Here is a 19,122-nt window from a genome sequence, read left to right as displayed (position 1 = left end):
GCGCATTACCATATAATCATGGCTCTATCTATAGGTTCCCTGTTTTATTTAAAAATGTAAATAATTAATTTGGTTTTCCATTTGTTTTGGCATTTGTAAGTTTCCCATTGAAGGGTATTAACAATAAATTTAACTTATTTGAAAATGGGCCTGCCCGATATTATTAAAACAACACATATTCAAATTTAACAAACGACGATTACATAAACAAAAAATTTGAAGTATCACACCAAAATTTGATTCGTCCAATGATTACATAGATAATTAGTTTCCTTGATTCTACATGTTCTTGAGGATTAAGTTCTTAAGTCACTGCTCGCTGGTAGGCTATTCATTCGTTTAATGTAGTTCGTAGATAGAAAGGGGGGAGATGTTTATTTTACATGATCACCCGGGTCTTCAAGGTAAGACGTCAGGCAGGGAAAGATCTCTTCTAAAGGGACTCAGAGCTCGAGGTCCAGCACAACAAGCTGGGAGCAATTTGTCGCCCCAGCACTTGGACCCTGTCTGAAACACAAGTCTAATTCAAAACGAATTAGACCTGCTTCCAGAGAGTCAAACACAGTCGGCGCGAAAAGGCCAACAAACGGGAATTCGGGGAGGAAAAAAAATCGAAGTCACTCACCAAACAGGGTGTCTCCAGAGCTCAGGAGGTGTCTCGCACCGACATCAGGATGGCGCGCACCGAGAAATCCGCGGAATACAAGGCAGAAATAGAAATTTTTAGTAAAATAAAAAAAAATAATAAAATTTAACTAAACATGACTTTTTCTAATGACTACATCTGACTGGCTACTGTACAATTGGGATCACATCCCTCAAGACCGCTGACTACATTCTTAATAGAAAGGTGTTTCCGTCGTAGCCGCGACAAAAGACGGAGAGTTTTGCCCGAACTGCTGTGCGGTTAATAGCCAATGTCAGAGTCCTCTCACGGAGGACCACGCTCCTAATTAAAACGGGCGCTAAGGCCCTAGGTCAAAGGAGGGGGAAAGTTCGGTTCCAGGCCGAAAATTTCCGAAGGAGTCCGAGGCGGGCGTGACAACAACACGACATGCGCACTCTCTACCGGCGGTAACAGGAAGCTACATACAATCGACTATTACAGGCCGCGGGGAGGAAGCATAGGGCCTTAAGGCGTAGCTGGTGGTGCGCTCTGGCGGCCTAAAGGGGAACTAACGGAGGCGGTGAACTGAACCGCCGCCAGGTGTCACTGGGGTAGTCTCTGCTCGCCGACCACCAGGGCCGAAGTTACTGTTTCTGCCGCTAGATGTCGTGGGTGGGCTCTTTAGGGCAAGGGAGAATGTTCTTGGAGTAGGCCATCGTCTTGGCGAGGTTCACGTCAGGTCACTGCTCCTAGCATAATTTCTCAGAACTAAGGGGGGGGGGGGGGGTGGAGAGAGAGGGGAGGGTGGACAGAAAACGCCACTAGGCTGGGAACAGAGGTCCACTGGAGACTCATTCGTGCCGAGACTTGCTACTCTCAGCAGGCCTCTAAGTAGCAGCTTGCAGGCCAGAAGCTGCTCTCTGCGATTTTCGTCATGCAGTAGGAGGGATGAAGGGTGACCAAGGGGCGAAGGAAAACCTACCTCCCTCGCTGGTCTAGAGAGGGGTTAAGGCATTGTGTTGTGAATTATGCTCATCTTTCCACCCCTCAACGGCCTGAGTGTCGCAAGGCCAATTTCTCATGACTGAGACCGAGCCTTAAAGCTTATATAGGTGTGGGTAGAAAAAAAAAAGTGAGAGCCTGTTATAAAATTTCAAATAATTTTGTATAGGTCCTCTTTCTTGCCGAAATTTATCTGCGTGTGACTATTTTAGTGTTACTTATCTGGTAACAGTAATTCTGCAGAGTTGCAGCTTTCCATAAAAAAAATCTCAATTTCTGAAAAGGTTATTAGTGAATTCCTTTATTTAAGTATCCCTGATAATATTGTGAACCGGCATTGTGATAGTATAAGAATTTCATTACCCAACAAGTTTTTTTGGACTTGTTTAAATCAGTTCACTGTTACAGCATTTTCAACGCTGAGAATGTTGTTTTGATTGTCAATCATGAAAATTATGTGATTAGCAAGTATACCAATCATGTAATTAGGCTAAGAAATTATTGCACAGAAATCTGTTAATGATGATTTATTGTAAAAATGTTTGATTAAGTCATGTATTTCTGATATGTTTAAGTGTAAAAAGCAATTTTCTTTATACTACTTGCAGTTGTTTGTAAGGCATGAATTTGATTGGTGCATTTTATAATCATTTTTCATAGTACTGTGTGAATTGGTGTGATATTGCAAAAAATATTTTCATATTCCAATGGTTTAGCGGTGGTTGTATATTTTTGGAAACAGTCGCTGTGAACATGTGGTACACTAAACATTGATGTCTGCTAAGCAGCTTAGTTTTTATGTGTTGTGTGTAATGCTCGTATTTCATTTTGGCTAGTTTTGGGACTTCTAGTTGATGGTAATATTAAGTGAAGGGTTTTGCTAGGTGCTGTTGAGTTATAATTAAAATGCTCTGAATTAATACATTAAATATCCTAGGTTAAGTGATACTTTACAATTCTGAGTTTAAATTAAAAATTAAAATTGTTAGGTTACGTAGGCTTTTGTTGGGATAATAAAAATTAAGTGAAAGGTTAGGTTAAGTCAGGTCAGCTACATTAAACATAAATTGAAGTTGTGTGGGAAAGAAAAATAGAAAGTTAAGTTTTCATTACCATTGGTTTCTAAAAAACTCAGTAGTCGAAAATAGCATTGGAAGTCTGGAAAAATTGTGTGCAAGTAAATATGGTATGATCGAAAATTATTTAATGTACACCCATCCCTCACTTAGCACGTCTTCAGATTACGAGGATTCATTTAACGTGATGTGAATTCTACTGCCCAGTCTTGAATACCACATCTGTAAATTTCAGTTAGCACAAAATCTCGGCAGGGGAAAAAAAAGTGGAGCACGATGTCACGTGCCGTGGGATATAGTTAGCCAAACAAGGGGGGAAGAGATGCACGCGCAGATATTCTACACTATCGGCTGTTGTACAAACATCAGCTATGGAAAGTTAAATTGCTGCTATGGAGTGTAAAGGATCAACTTATGTCCGCGCGTATGACGCCGTGCCGTGCCGTTGTCACCTGGCCACAAACCAGACCGTGAACTCAGTCTAGCCAGTGACAGGGAATTCACTCTAACAAAAGCAACGTCTGCCTATTCAGCTGCCGGTAACTGTACGTGCTTTATCACTCATAATGCATCATGTTCAAGTATTTGAAACAAAACTAGAAGTATTACGGTGCGCAGATTGTCATGAAGGCCACGCTTATGTTGGTTGCACTTTAGTTTTAAGCAAGTCTACTGTGCGCAAAATCGTACGAAATAAGGACTCTTACCAAAAGTTTATATAAGTCTGATGCTGTTGTTTGTACTAGCCGGAAAATATTTGACATTAGATACCGGAACAGAAATGAACAGATGATTCACATGGAATAGGTTGTTAAATGAATGTTCCAATGAAAAAAAAAATCATTGGCCAGACAGGATTGGTGTGAACCAGGTGGTGATACGTGAATAAGCACTTTAATTTTTTAAAAATAAAAATGTAAGTATCCGGACAGTAATATCGGTTTCACTGTCAGTAAAGGATGGTTTGGAAAGGTACGCGACGTGAGTTGAAGGTCACGCCCGGACGGGCAAGTCACTGAGCCGACTGACGATAAAGTACATAACCACGTATCTCCCGTTACGCTGTGTGTATTTGTCATACAAAGTGTGATGGGAGGAGGCATATAAAGATAAATGGTGCAACATATTTATAGTCGAGTGTTATTCAACGCATTTATATAACGTAAAGTATATTTTCCTGCATAATTTTGGAACACATTAAATAAATTAGCTTGCTATTTATGGAAACTAATGCTTCAGAACACGCGATTTTGAATAACACGAGCATTTTTAAGAACAAATTAGTCGTGCTAAGTGAGGGATAGGTGTAATGTAATTTAATTATTGCACTGATTCTAATAATTTTAGAATCAATTTTTTTTACTGACTTATTACAGCACAATTATGCTGGACTTAATTTACATTCGCAACACCGAGCTGAGAATTTTATAATCCAATTTAAATTTCAAAAGGAGTTTATTTAAAAAAAATTTTTTTTATAAGGAAAATCAAGAAAAATGTACAGCAACTGCAAAATTAAAAAAAAAAAAAAAAAAAACTAATGATACAAGTGTAACAACCACACAGTTATTGCAGCCATCGCTAGAAGTACGGCTGGCAATTATACATTTCTTTGGCCAAAGAACTAAGTTCCCATGAAGATCTGGCTCTGCAAACAGTGTTTGGGAAATCTAATCTAGTAAAAAATACATCTTGAAGAACCAGTTTAGGCAGTAAAAATCATTTAACCTCTTATTTTGCTGAGAATTTATTGCAGCATGCTTTAAATAAATAAAAAATCTTGATAGTATAATTTTTTGAACAGCTTTTGGTAATATCAGACCTAAGAGTGAAAGAGAGAACTATATAAAAAATGTTAGGATTAAAAGGCAAGTGTAAATAGGTAGGGGTAAAAAATAAGGTTCTTATGTACAGTGTTATGTTCTCACCTAAACTTCCCTCGGATGTATGGCAACGGACCACTCATCTTAAGAACAGTCACTTCAAACTGAACTTCTTGACCAACTTGAACGGTGTCACCAAACCAATCCTCTTGCTCTGTGTCGTTGGTCACAGACACATTGAAAACTTTGTGCACCAAGCAGCCGACGTGATTTTTTATGGCCTTGGTCACCACTCCTGCGAAGCAAAAAGCTGACATAACTTGTGTCTGAGTGACTGCAAATACATGGTGAACCAAATTCAGGACTCTTTCAGGATGTGTTAAAACATTTTTACACCACAAAAGTTCTTTTAAAATAAAATAAGCAAAGTTAAAAGTAATATTATATTGATCAACCATATACAGAAACATGCTGATGATTATGTTAAAAGGTTAAAAACTTTTCAGAGATAATTTCCACATTGACAGTCTCCAACTATTTATATTATAATTATTATTTTAATACACAATTATAAACTGAAGTGAGGCATCAAAAAACAAAATACTTGTTAGCAAAAGGCTGCAGGAAATAAAATTATGACTTTCCTCACCTGTAGACACCATGTGTGTTCTTTAGTGTCAGGACTACTACATAACTTTAAAGGCAAAGTTGGAGTGACCCACCTGTGAGAACGCTGCCTTCCTTAGGGGAAAAAACATAAAAGTCTGCGCTTATATCCAGATGAACGAAGCTGTCATCGTAGGATATCAGACCTTTGCTCTGTATCAACTTGAGGTTGGAATAACCCAAAAATATTCCTCCTAACCTATAAACAAAAAAGCAAGACTGCATCACAATTTATAGTTTTGTGATAATTTCATAGCTTAGTAATAATATCAATGCAAAAAATTAATTTAATGGAACAAAATTTTGAAAGACCAAGTGGCTATGATCCTTATCACTCAAAAGGAAATGGTTTGAACTCAACCACCTCACACCACCAAATTGATTTTCGAGTTGTCCAGATTCCATAGTCGGACTCTTGTCACACTACAAAATGTTTGTCTCTAACTACATAATTAACACTAGATTTGGAGGGGTGATTTCTGCTGAGAAACAATAGCTTTCAATTTTTTTTTTATTTTGATGATATGTTTTAAATAATGTCACACCATCACAATTTATTTTTGGTCAGAACTAGACATATCTCAAATTTATCAATTTTAATCTCACTTTGAAATTATATAATGCATTATAGTCATTAATGGAAATTTTGAACTTTTAATGATTTCTGTGAATTATTTTAACTTTTAAAACATCTATAATTTAAAAACATACATGTTACATAATAAAATTAATGTCCAATGGTTTCAAAAATTATACCTACATCGTTATTTGCTTTTTGTATGAAAACTGTTTTGCATACATTTTTCCTATTAACATCCAGTTATTTCTCCTTTATAATTTTTCTTAAGTATAAAATAAAACTACACAAGAACATAGTAAGTGTATCATATTTGTTTTAGTCCATAGTCAGACCTGCCAACATTCAAATTTAAAAAATGAGGCCCTCGATAATAATTTTCAGGCCCATATGTACAGGTTAGATATAAAAAACCAAAGGAGAATCTTTAAATTTAAGTGACATACCTGTACATGTGTTACATGGTCTCTGCTTCAAAATTTATTTCAACAAATTTTAGGTTGCAGATTTAATTTTGAACATAATTTAGCGCTGTCGTGTAGTGATCATGGAGGGCCGCAACTAAAAAAGATGTAAAATAACATTCTGCTCGTGTAACACTATTATTAGAGACCCGTGAATTTCGCGGATTCATTTTGTGTTATGCTAAAACTCAAATAATTATACCTTAGTGCTGCTTTAGTCATTTGTTCTCTGTTAATCTGGAGGACTGAGGGCCAATTAGAGACCCTCACTCATAGAAATGTCGAATCACAGGCCACCCAGTCGAGACGACTCACAAGTCAGCAGCCAATGAACAGTTGGCATTTGCCCGAGTGTGTAGAGGATATTGGAGTCTATCCTGGAGGTCATTGAATCCTCGAAATTCACGGGTCTCTAACTATTATCACTGTTCACAGCAAAATTAATTTTTTTATTGGAAGCAATACACTTCACGTGTTAGTTGTGTTTTTTTGTAGCGACATGTTGCACAATGTCTCCTCTTCCACTATGCGAGATAGAAAAATCAGTACGGCACACGCTACAAAAAGCAAAATTGCTTCCTTTACGTGACTCGAGTATTGATGGAAACTCGTTAGTGTAAGCTTTCGTAAAACTTGTTTTGTAACTTTTACAAACAAAATCTTGGGGCCCCGAAAAATCGTGAGGAAACACTATTTTGGCGTGAGGGCGTGAGATGGACCTTAAAATCGTGAGCCTCACACCAAAATCGTGAGAGTTGGCAGGTCTGCCATAGTGTATATATCTTGTAAATATTAAACATGCTACAATTTATAACAAATGTGTGTATACAAAAATTTATATATATATTTGCTAATCTTACAAACTAATGTAAAAATGTCTGAAAAATATTATTTTCAAAGCTATGCAAGTATTACTTTCTTGTGAATGTATATTTCAGAGTATCAATATATCACTTTAGATTGTAGCATGTTTTGGATATGTAAACTGTATATAGTATGTAAATTATGTTTTCCATAACCTTTTGGAATCAACCAAAATCAAGGCTCAACGGAATGTGTAAATAAAAAAACTAAAAAAGTTTTTAATCACTCATAGGTTCTTCGCCTTTTTAAAGATTTGTTCAGACAGAAATGGACACCATTTCCACATTCTTTAGGCACAATTCTGCTTGGCTGATTCCGTCCAACATCCAACATATTTTAAAAACCATCTTGTATGCACAATATTTAATGAAAACTCATGTCATCCAACTTGTCAAACAAACATTACATAGTTGTGCTAGTGATAGTTTTTAGTTTCACCATAACCCTCTAACATTATTTAACAAAATATATCAGAAGGTGTTGAAAGTAAAGTTTGACAGTATGACAAGGCATTTAGTATTTTTAGAATACTGCTAATCTTTAGTCCTTAGTACTAATTTCATTAGTACAGAAACAAGGAAGTGCCAAGGGTGACACCAGCACTCGTATTAAGTGCTAAGTTGTCTCTATGTGCAAGGCAATGAGTGGGCATCGTGATCCTACAAGACTTTCAGTAACCCTCTAACTGTATCACTGGAAAGTTTTTGACAATGTGCAATACATTTGCCTTCAGGTGGTTTGGTAGGGAGTAAATGCAAGGATGAAAAATATTCCAGAGTGAAAATGTCCATTAAAATAAAAGTTTTAAATATATATTTTTCAAACATCAAATATCATGAAAGTAGTGTGAAGAAAATTTTTTTTGTGCATACGTGAAGCAGTTTTTTTGTAAAAACCTACATTTCAAACATCATACGGCACAATTTCGGGCTAAGCAGGCAAACCTCATTAAGCATTCTTTTTTGTGAGCAGTAAAGCCCCACCTTTACCTTTTACTATAACACAGCAAGCATGGACAGACCTAAATCATTTCAGCCCGCTGTTTACCAAACAAAAATTAGGAAAGATGGGGTGGTCGTTGAGTTTAGAGACATAGCAGGCGAGTGTGATGCCGGTGGAGTGAAATTAAAATTAAATGAAATAAATATTGGTGTAGAGGGTGATTGTCAGTGGATGTGTGTGTAAAGAGTTCTGCAGCGACGTTCGTAGTAACAGACAGGCTCGGAGAGTGAAGTGCGGGGAAGCCAGGCAAAGCTTGGTGGTAAGCACGTGGACATGCACAAAGGGATGAGGGTAAAATCTGGTGGCAAGGATGCCATGTCTCCTAAGGTATGTTGCGGGGGTTGGAAAAAAGTGTGTATGGTAAAGGAGCAAGGATTACAATGTGATAGGTTTGTGGACTGGTATCACACAAAATGTGAGGGAATAAGTAGAGTTGAGTACAAACAGCTAAGAGAGGATGCGGGTGAGTGGACTTGTAGAAAATGAAATGGTGTGAAGACAAGGGTGATGTAGAGGGATAGGAGGAAGAAGAAATAAACACAGACACCCACAAGGGGCTCGAAGAGAGAGAAAGAGGCAGGAGGTAGAGAGGTTAAGGGGAGCAGTGAAAACCAACTGGAGAGCGATGCAGGACTGGCTAAAGTAAAATTTAAATGGAAAAATTGTGGAGGGAGGAAAGAAAACATATGAGAGTAGAACAGATGGAAGGAGGAAGTAGAAAGGGAGCTAGCTGGGAGGAAGAGACCTGGAAAGACTAATAAATGGCAACAGAAGGGAAGTGGACACATTGAAGGCAGGGAGGGAAAAGCGGAAGGAGAAAATGGAGGAGGAAGTAAGGAAGCTAGGACAAATGATGAAATTGCTGGCGGGAAACATGTTCGACATCCAGAAGCAAGCTGGGGTAACAACAGAGTGGAGCAACAAGAGAAACAGGGTGAGAATAGTAGTAGAGCATTAGCCTCAGTGATAGACAAGCTGCCGCAGGAAATAAAGAAGGAAAAACTTAAAGAAAATAAAAACAAAAGAGAGAAAGGGAAAGACAGAAATGGGGGAAACTGAGGTTGTTGGAAGAAAGGGAGAAAATTGGGGAAGGGCTGAATCGCAAGTGGTATAGGACCTGGAAAAGACAAGGGGTAACAGAGGATTAGCGAGTCAGAAGTGGTGGGTAGGAAGACTGGAGCGGCAGAAGGGGGAAGGAGGGAGAGTGGGAGTTTAGAAGTAGAGGAGAGAAATAGTGATTGGAAGTAGTGGGAAGGGGAAACGGTGGGACAGACAGGTGGGTGAGGGGTGATTGCTGGGCAGAGGCCTGGAACCAGGAGTAATGGGACGGATGAGGTGGGGAGGGGAAATGCGGTAGTAGAGGAGGAGTAGTAGTAGAGGGTCAGAACCAGGGAGGAGGGATAAACAGTTGGAGAAAAGGGAAACCCCCAGCAGAGAGAAGGGAGGAAATGAGAGGAAAAGGAAACATTTTAATGATCGGAGACTCTATGACGAGGTGAGTCGAGATTAAGGGAACAGGGATGAAGAACCACACGTACAAAGGTGGCAGGCACATGGGGGACTTGACCGATGTAATAAGAAGCATGAGGCGGGAGGAATGTATAAGATCTGTAATTATCCAGGGGAGTGGGAGACTTATTTAGTGTACAGGGAGGTGGTAAAAGATATGGAATGAGAAAATGGGAAAGATAGTGAAGGAAGCAAGAAAAAACAGGGGCAGGGGATGTACCTAACAATAAATGGAGTTCTACGAGGAAAGGAGTTTCCTCAAGATGTGTGGGGGAGGCAAACAGGGTGGTGCACGTAGGAGAATGATATTAGTGGAGATGGAACACATCTATATATGAAAGGGCAGGAGAAGCTGTCAAGGTTTCTGAAGGTCATCTTGAAAGAAGACAGAGCAGTAGGAAAAAGAGAATAGGTACCATTGGGGAAGCGGAGAAGTGGGGACAGGAAGAGGCAAAAATAGGTGGTGGGGAGAAGTGAAAATGAAAGAGCAAAAGCGTGACGAGGCAGTGAAAATGTGAGGGTGTTAGTGATAAACGGTAGAAGTGTGTATAGGAAGTTAGGACATGTTTTGGAGCATAGTTGAGTCATATGAAGCCGATATTGTCGTAGCGGTAGAGACATGGTTGGATGAGGAATTTGGGGATGGAGAACGAAGGAGGGCTAACTATGAGGTATTTGAAGGGACAGGAATACAAAGGATTGAAGGGGGGGGGGGGTGATGCTATTCTTGCAAGAAGAACTTACTGGTAGGATTGAACGGGTGAGTGATCAAGCAGAAGTGTTAGATATGAGAGAGGATATATAGGTACTGGCTGTATATAGGCCACCAGGGCAAGGGGAAGGACCATTCTAGAGCTTAGAAATAGACTGGATAGACTAGGAAAGGAGAGTTGGGTGAAGGTAGCTGGAGACCTAAACTTGCCCGAGGTGGTGTGGGGGGACGGAAGCAGAGATGAACACCTCAAATGGTAAACAGAGGACTGAAGCTGATGGTGATGGAGAACACCAGAAAGGATAACAGTAGAGGGGAGGAGGAAAATGGAACTCTGCTAGATGTGATGCTGGTGAGACCAGTGGATGTGGTTGTAAGTAGTTGTTTTTCCTATGCTATATTGTTAAATCAAGTAACATGAAAAATGAGAATGGTGAAAATTGGATTTTGTTCTATAAATCAAGAATCCAGATTAGCTAATTGTCCCATAATAAGCAGTAAAAATATAGTATTGATAGTGATATCAGTTTTACAGATTATAGATAATATTGGCATGGATTGTTTGGATAAGTACCCCCAGTTACTGTAGTGTCTGAATTAATTCTTTCAATCATAAAACAGCTAAAAGTCAATGTTTATCTTGATCGTTAATAAGTAAACATTCAAATAATAATAACTGTGACATAATTGAGATACTATAATATCCTAAAACATGCAGTTATGTAACAAGAACCACTTACAAACTATAGAAATAGTTCAGTGATCTTGATGATAATTCTATGCAAGACTTAGCAAACAGCTGGAGGTAATATAAATTAAAGAAACATTAGCTAATTACACTAACTTAGTAGGCAATTCATGAATACTGCAATTACTTGGACAATTAAAAAATTAAATACTATTACAATTGCCAATATTTTATTGTATGTATATGATCAGTGTACATATTGTAATCACTATATTTAACTAGAGAGTAAGGCTAGCATATATAGAACTCCTAAAAGCATAAATATTTAAATGTGTGTATATGACTTGATAAGAACTAAAACTATTCCTACATAACCTATACTCTGCAAAGACGGCTTACGTTTGATCATATTTATTTACAATGGCATCCAAATTTTTACGAACAGCTGCTTTAATGTCACTTAGTCCAGATGGTTCAATAATAATGTGACGGTTGATACATTTGCAATGAACATAAGTATCCTTACGACCTGCTAGTTCTTTTAGATATGCTTCACTTAATCTCGCTACAACTGGCTGCATATTGTTCGTGTTTCAAATATTGTTAAAAAAAATAATCACAAAATTAACATATCATTAATAACTTCAGAACGGGCCATAAAAGACGAAATTCACATCACGAATAATCCAACTTAAATAATACCCGACACACGTGTCTTGTTTTCAACTTTAAGAATTACCAGTATAACCAAGGAAACAGGTTTAAAATAATTTTGTTTACATTTTGAAAAAGCACTAGTATCAAAATTATATGAAAATATAAAAATATAAATATTGAATGATTGATAAACAGCTAGTGAATATATTTTTAACTTCAATAATTTCGTTAAAACATTATTATTCTATCTTTTACCAACATCAAAATCAAAATATTGGCGGAAATAAAGAAAACAAAGTAGGTCTGAAAAATGTAGGGGTTTGAAAATAATAACAAAGGCCAGTCATAGCAATACGACCTGTATTTAATTTATTCCTCTACACCAAAACATGAACTGATTTGCAAAGGGACTTGTTGTCATGTTAATAAAATATGTACCGACCATTTTTGGCGAATATTTTGGGTATCGGACGCCAAATTTTGACAAGAACGCGGTGTACGTTGTGACCGGACAAGTTTTATCTGGCATGCCATAATTAGTCACCTACATCTATGACGTTTTTAAGTATGAATAATCAGGTGAGTATTATAGTAGCGTTCCTGGAATATATATATTAATGAAGTGAGATGGCGCAATCACTGGACTCATATTCCAGTAGATCCGGGTTTGAATCCCTGAACGGTTATCCTGATTCCTTTTTTCCATGATTTCCCAAAATATATACTGGAATTTCGATGTCACTTGGAGTTGAGCTTCCCTCTGCTGCAAGGTGTTTTCCACCCCCTTTCGTTCTCTTTGTCCTTAGTTGTCTCGTGGATGTCCTTGCCCCATTCATCTCTTTCCACCTTATAGGCCCGTCAACGAGTCTGATATTGTGGGCGGTCCGTGTGCTTATCCTAATGTGAGTGACATCACATTGTCGCACGCACAAACTGCCCTGCTGTGTACTATTGCGATGTCCAAGTATATTGTTTTCTAAAGTAGTCACCAGAGCGCAGTATTTATAGTGTGCCAAAAATATGTGTTTTTTTAAATGGTTTTTGTTCATTGTTTTCATGCATTGTAAATGAGTACACTGTTGTTTTGAATAATCATTTTACTTGTGAAAGTTGTGGTAGTTTTAACAGTATTTAGTCATTCCTTTCTGCTCAGAGAGTGGCGTGAAGTGCAATGAGTGTGATGAATGGTTCCACATGGAATGCCAAGGAGTCACTGAGGGTTTAGAGAGTCTTGAAGCCAAGGACTGTGTATGTGATCTGTGCATCGCAGAAAAAAGCTAAATGTGGCAAAATGAGGGAGGTAACAAGGATAAATGCAAAACGGATATGATTACCTTGCTTGGGAAAACTGAGGAAGGTAGTGGGTGTCAAATACAGATAATGGAAAGGGGCTTAGAACAGACTGAAAATGAGGGAAGAGAATGGCTGTGGAATCTGCTTTGTGAGAGAGTGGTTGTAGGAATGGTGGTGCGGAAGTAGGTGGAATCTAAGGTAAGGAAATGGAAGGATGAAATCTTGATGTGTGTTTAGTGCAAAGAAACAGCATTAATGGAAAGGTTGGTTTCTTTGAAAGAAAGGTGAAAACAAGCAGGATTGATAGGCTAGAGGAGAAGATGGTGAAAATAAAAAGGTGATGCAGTGGGGGTTAAAGAAAGGGGAGCAGAATGGGAGGCGCTGGATAAAAGTGGGAGTAAGGAGGCTGATTTGCAGAATGAGGTGTAGAAGTTAAGGGGATATCTTGAAGATGGGTGGAAGGAGATTGCCAGACTGTTAGCAGAATGACAAGGTTAGGGAACTGGAGAAAGAACTCACCAAACTGAGGAGGCATAAATAAGGGTGCTTTGGAGGAAGAGGTGCAGCTATGGAAAGATAGATTCGAAGGGGAAAGTAGCAGTGACGTGTAAAAAAAATGGAAGGAATCTCAGTGGTACGTAAGAATGGCAGAAATGAGGGTGGAGACAAGAAAATGGGCCGAGGTAGCCGGAGGGAGGCTAGGCGGGCAGAGGTAAGTAGAATTGTTAACAGGGTAATTATCAGACGTCGCTGCTTTTTTAGAATGGAAAGAAACAATCTGAAAACATGGTTTTCACACACTACATATGTCTCTAAGTTTATTTCCAAGGGATGGTTTCATAATTCCTACTAGTTTGTGAAAAATTAGTTTACAGTTTACATTAAAATACCTATGTATTCACACATTCACCAACATTCATTGTTTATGTTTTCCTATGTTGTTTTTTTTTTAATTTTTTTTGGTGAACATTTGTCAATGTAAGTGTTGTTGTAATAATAAAATTTGTTTAAATAATGACTGTACTGCAGTTGTAAGGAATTTTTAATGTTTGTATTTCATGTTTGTTTTATTATAATAAGTATTTGTATTACGAAATGTTTTGTTTTGTTACATTGCATAATCTTTAAATTTTAAAGTACGTACTGTTTTGAGTCACATTGTGTTAGATTTTCATAAGGATAGACTGGATATAACATTGCATCTTTTTACTACACAACGCTTTTACATCATGTAAACATAACAGCACACTACTGTTCCCGCTTCCGATGCAGTTTTGCCAACTGCTGCTTGATAACAAAAACAACACTTCCCCATAATCAAGCAGCAGACACACAAAAAAAAATTACTTGATGACGTCAAGTCCCAGTCCACGCACACAGTTCTCATGATGAGATTTATGCAGCGCCTTTGTTAGCACATCCGCAGTCATGCTGTTGCTTGGCAGATATATTACTTCAACCTTCCTGTTTTCAACAGCTTCCCTGATGAAATGTGTCTCACGTCAATGTGTTTAGTTCGACTGTGGTACACTGGATTTATACAAAGCTTATGAGCTGACTTGTCATTAAATAGTTTCACACAATGTACTTCACCAAAGAGTTCTTCCATTAGGCTTTGTGGATATGGGTGATTCTATAATTATAGGATATTTCTGTATACCTAAAAATCAAAATGTCAAATACGTTTTAAAATTTCCAAAAAAATAATTTTAATACTTTAAGAGGTACATAATTATGGCATGGTATCAGCAAAGCTTAAATATTTTTATATGTTTTTGTTTTTATTTTTGTATACTTTCATAACCATGTAAATGACACATGGGCATGTTAATGACATTCATGAGCATGTGAATGATCAGATATATAGCAAATACAAAATTAAATGCAATTTGATTGATTAATATAAAATGTTTTAATTATACTCTGAAACAAACTTGAAATTTAGCATAAGGTTTTTACACTTTCACAAATTTTAAATTTAGTTTAACACTTAGGGTCTTCGCAGTACTTCACTACAGAGTTTATCAATTTTTGATTTTTCAGGCACTTTGAATTTGGTTGATGATGCTGGAATAGGTGGTTTGATCATGCACAAAATTCCTTCTCTTGGGTGTAGTTAACAAAAGTATTTTTTCAGAACATCTGGTGCTGCTGCAAAGTTCAATATTTTGTGGCACTTCATGATCTATCTGCAAACTTTCTTCCCTTGAATGGTGAGAGACAGTGTCTAAATCACTTTCTGGAGGTGAATCTTGAAAAATTTTTGCAAACCTTGCTTTTTCTTTCTGTATGCAGCTGTTTCTTTTCCAGTTTTTGCATTTGTTCCTCAGCTCTCTATGAGACATGTCCTTTACTAAATTACCTACACCTTTTTCTTTGTTTTTTATGTACCCCTGCTTCTCTTTTAATTTATGTTGCTCATTTTTTGTGGATCTTCACTCAACTTCTTTCTTCTCTCCCTTTCTTTCAATTTTCTTCTTTTTTTTTTTTTTTCATTTTCTGTGAGCTTTTTTTTAGGCATGTTTTCCACGTCCTGAAAAAAAGTTTAGTTTAGTGTATTGCATCCAATATAAAGTACATGAGTGATAGGACAAGTAAGAATTGATTACAAATTTTTTTTTATGATTAACAATGAACAAAATTATTTTTATTTGCACAGGTAAATCAAATGGCATTTGTAATCAGTTGTCATAAGAGGAAGGTTTACTCATTATTTGTAAATTAAAATACTGTTCACTTTTAATTTTATATACACTGTACACATAAAATCTTAAAATTGATATAAAACTGAATTAAGGCATTACATCCTTGACTCACCAACACATGCACACACACACAAAGCCATTTTTATACTTTATAGTACATAATAGTAGGCTACAATTGTGAAAATGTCATTCGCATAGCTTATAAGTCATTCACATGCCCAAATTTGAGGCATGTGGATGACATAGCAAACCAGCCATGTGAATGACAAAATGGCTGTTTAATGCTTCTACACAAGCCAGTTTATAAGGCAACTATGTAAAAATTTGGCCAAATGCCTTCAACTGGAAGGTTTACCCAGAAGTATTATCCAAAATCAGTTATATTTCATATTTAGCTATTAAAATAAACCATGTTAATGATAGTAAATAAAAGCTCTCATCTTCAAAATAGATTAAAGTTGGTAGTTAAAACACACAGTTCTTGAAATACAGTCAGCAACAACTTGCGCTAGTTAAGAAGAGACATCCATGTTGGTTTTCAGGCAGTGTAACCAGACATAACAAATTTCCTTTCTTAGTAAAAAAAAATCTTCTTTTCAGACATGTTAATGACCAAAAATCCCTAGGACAATCACTATATTAATTTTAAAATAGTTTTTTGCCCTTTCATAGTTTGTTTAGTTAATATTCTCTTTATAGGATCATTTTAAATGAAAATAAATAATAATATTAACAGAAAACAGATAATTTCCAGTAGAAATCTGTGAAAAATTACGTGAATGGGACAGGACATGTGAATGACATTTTAGGAATTTAAATTTTTTTTTTTAATAAATAAATATATTTTGGAGAATTAAATTTTTGAAAAAGGCAGTATAAACTAAAACCTAACTGTGGGGGAAAACCAATATTATAACATTGTGTAATGGAGGCTTAAATTACTTTAAGACATGAATATTCCCATATTTGTAGAATCACCCATATATGGCTTTCTTTGTTGCATCAGACAGCCTCATATATTCTGCTTCGGTGCTAGACAGTGTCACAGTTCTCTGCTTTCTACTTTCCCATGATATTGCTGCATTTCCAAGCTTGAATGCATAACCGGTGTAGGATCTTCTGTCATTCGCATCACCAGCCCAGTCTGCATCAACAAATCCTGTTAGATGTTCAGTGGTGTTGGAATACTTCAAACAGTAGTTGATGGTTCCCTTTAGATACCTGAGCACCCGCTTTGCACACTTCCAGTGTTCCTCTGAGTAGCAGTTATTAAATTGGCTTAATACCTACACTGATTGAGTGGGAAATGTCTGGCCTTGTGCAGACTGCTAGATACATCAGACACCCTATTAAGTTCTGAAAAGGTATGCTAGGGTTTTTCAAGTTGACACCACCTGTTAGGAGTGTCAGGTCCTTCTCCATTGGAGTTCCTGCTGGCTTGCACTCCTCCATTCCAAACTTTTTTTTTTCCAACCTTTGTAGTGTTCTTGACTTATTTGAATAATCCCCGTGCTTCTGTTCCTGCTGACATTCATCCCAATGCAGTGCTTCACATCACCCAGATTTTCATCTAGAAAGTGGTCATCAGTTCTGATTTTAGGTTATCCTTTTTAGATTTGTTTGAAGACATGATAAGGAAGTGATCGACATACAAAGCAACAATTAAATAGTTCTTGTTTGATGTCCTGTAATACAAACATGGTTCATGCAAGCTTTGTTTCAAGCCTAAACCAAGGAGTACTTCATGAATTTTCTTGTTCCACGCCCTAGCTGCTTGTTTCAACCCGTACACGGCTTTCCTTAAAAGACAAACTTTGTTTTCATTTCCTTGTGACACAAAATATTCTGGTTGGGACATGTATACTTTTTCCTCTAGCTCACCGTTCAGAAGAGCCGTAGATACATCAAGATGGTCAGTATCAAGGTCAAGTTGTGCCGCTACTCCAAGCAACATCCTGATCGTAGCATATCTGACTACTGTTGCAAATGTCTCATCATAGTCAATTCCATGTTGCTGATTGTATCCTTTTGCTACCAGGCGTGCCTTGAATCTGTTTTTAGTTCTGTCAGGTTCCCTCTTCACTTTAAATACCCACTTACATCCGATGACCTTTTGGTTGTCAGGTTTGTTCACTAATTCCCATGCGTTGTTTTCCAGTAACGACTTGAGTTCATTATTCATAGCAGCTAGCCATTCTTTCCTGAATTCCCCATTCAAGGCTTCTTCTACATTCCTGGGTTCAGGTATATTCTCTTTCTTGCTCGACATTGCCTGATACATGAGGTGATCTGGAAAATGTTTATTTTGCCTTTATCGGACAGTATGTCTTGGTTCCATTTCTTTTGGGCATTCATTCTCTAGGTTTGATGAATTTCCTTGCACATTTTCTGTTTCTGCAGGGTTATCCCAGCCTAGGAAGTCACCATCTGCATCAGATGAGTCCCCTGTTTCAAGCTTATGCTCATAAACTTCATCATTTTTCACAATAGGGACACTGTTTTTAATTGTTTGCAGTGGGATGAATTCAGGTGTGCTAGTTTCATCCTGATGGTCCATGGTCTTGTCTTTCCTTCTATAGTAACTTGAATGCTCTAGGAATTCAACATCTCTCGCTTTTATCACCCGTGATGGCTTCCCAGGGTCAAAAAGGCGGTATCCTTTTGAATATTCACAGTAGCCAATAAAAACCAGTTCTCTGCTTTTGGCATCCCACTTTGTTCGCTTCTCCTTCGGCACGTGCATATGCTCTGCATCCAAACACACGCAGGTGACTAAGGTCCACTTTCTTCCCTGTCCACAACTCTTCTGGTATGGAGCTAATCACTGAAGCATGAGGTGATCGGTTTTACAGATATACCGCTGTGTTGCAAGCTTCAGCCCAAAGTTCCTTGGGGCAGTTGGCATCCTGCATCATGCTACGAGCCTTTTCACAAATTGATCTGTTGGCACGTTCTGCCACCCCATTCTGCTCTGGAGAGTATGGAACTGTGGTCTGATGTCTGATTACATTTTCTTTCAGCAAATTAGTCAAATTTTTTTTTGTATATTCTCGTCCATTGTCGGTTCTTAGTATCTTGATTTGGAGCCCAGTTTCCTTCTCAACTTGCAGCTTAAACTCCACAAATATATCCTTCACTTGGGATTTGTTTTTTAGGAAATATACAAATATTTTCCGAGAGAAATCGTAACCAAATATCAGCATGTATTTTGCTCCATTGTAGGACTCCTCACTCATGGGGCCACACAGGTCACTATGAATTAACTCAAGTTTCAAGTTTCTGAGAGCTTTTTCTAGCTAGGTTACTTCGGAATGGTTTTCTGCACTGTTTACCTTCAATACAAGGTATACATGGCTCAACTCCTGCCCCAGAGATCTTGATACCAGTTGCCAAACCATCTTTTAGTTCACGCATACCTTTTAGATTGAGGTGACCCAGTTTGATTACACCCGTCATATATTCTGTGTTCATTATGGC

General features: G+C 37.6%; 2 protein-coding genes and 1 long non-coding RNA gene across 3 annotated transcripts in view; 1 reads left to right on the top strand and 2 right to left on the bottom strand.

The window, feature by feature from the left end:
• LOC134541556 (uncharacterized) overlaps positions 1-11,739 on the bottom strand; it is a 28,417-nt gene extending 16,678 nt beyond the window's left edge. Inside the window, exons 1-3 of the mRNA XM_063385070.1 lie at positions 11,390-11,739; positions 5,231-5,373; positions 4,614-4,803 (exon numbers count right to left, since the gene is read on the bottom strand). Of these exons, the coding sequence (XP_063241140.1) occupies positions 4,614-4,803; positions 5,231-5,373; positions 11,390-11,571 (515 nt within the window). The 5' untranslated portion in view covers positions 11,572-11,739. The remainder of the gene's footprint in view (positions 1-4,613; positions 4,804-5,230; positions 5,374-11,389) is intronic.
• A 207-nt stretch (positions 11,740-11,946) lies between these two features.
• The window catches only part of LOC134541540 (uncharacterized), a 120,155-nt gene continuing 112,979 nt past the window's right edge, over positions 11,947-19,122 (top strand). The window contains exon 1 of the mRNA XM_063385058.1: positions 11,947-12,226. Within this exon, the coding sequence (XP_063241128.1) occupies positions 12,200-12,226 (27 nt within the window). The 5' untranslated portion in view covers positions 11,947-12,199. The remainder of the gene's footprint in view (positions 12,227-19,122) is intronic.
• On the bottom strand, positions 14,132-16,302 carry LOC134529414 (uncharacterized). Its single transcript, XR_010074566.1, has 2 exons — positions 16,001-16,302; positions 14,132-15,473 (listed from the first exon to the last, which is right to left on the bottom strand). It is a non-coding gene; the product is annotated as an uncharacterized LOC134529414 (long non-coding RNA).

This window comes from Bacillus rossius, chromosome 1, assembly GCF_032445375.1.
Source record: "Bacillus rossius redtenbacheri isolate Brsri chromosome 1, Brsri_v3, whole genome shotgun sequence".
In the NCBI taxonomy this organism is placed as follows: Eukaryota; Metazoa; Arthropoda; class Insecta; order Phasmatodea; family Bacillidae; genus Bacillus; species Bacillus rossius.
Note: the sequence above shows the minus strand (reverse complement) of the source record. Positions and strands in the feature narration are given on the sequence as shown.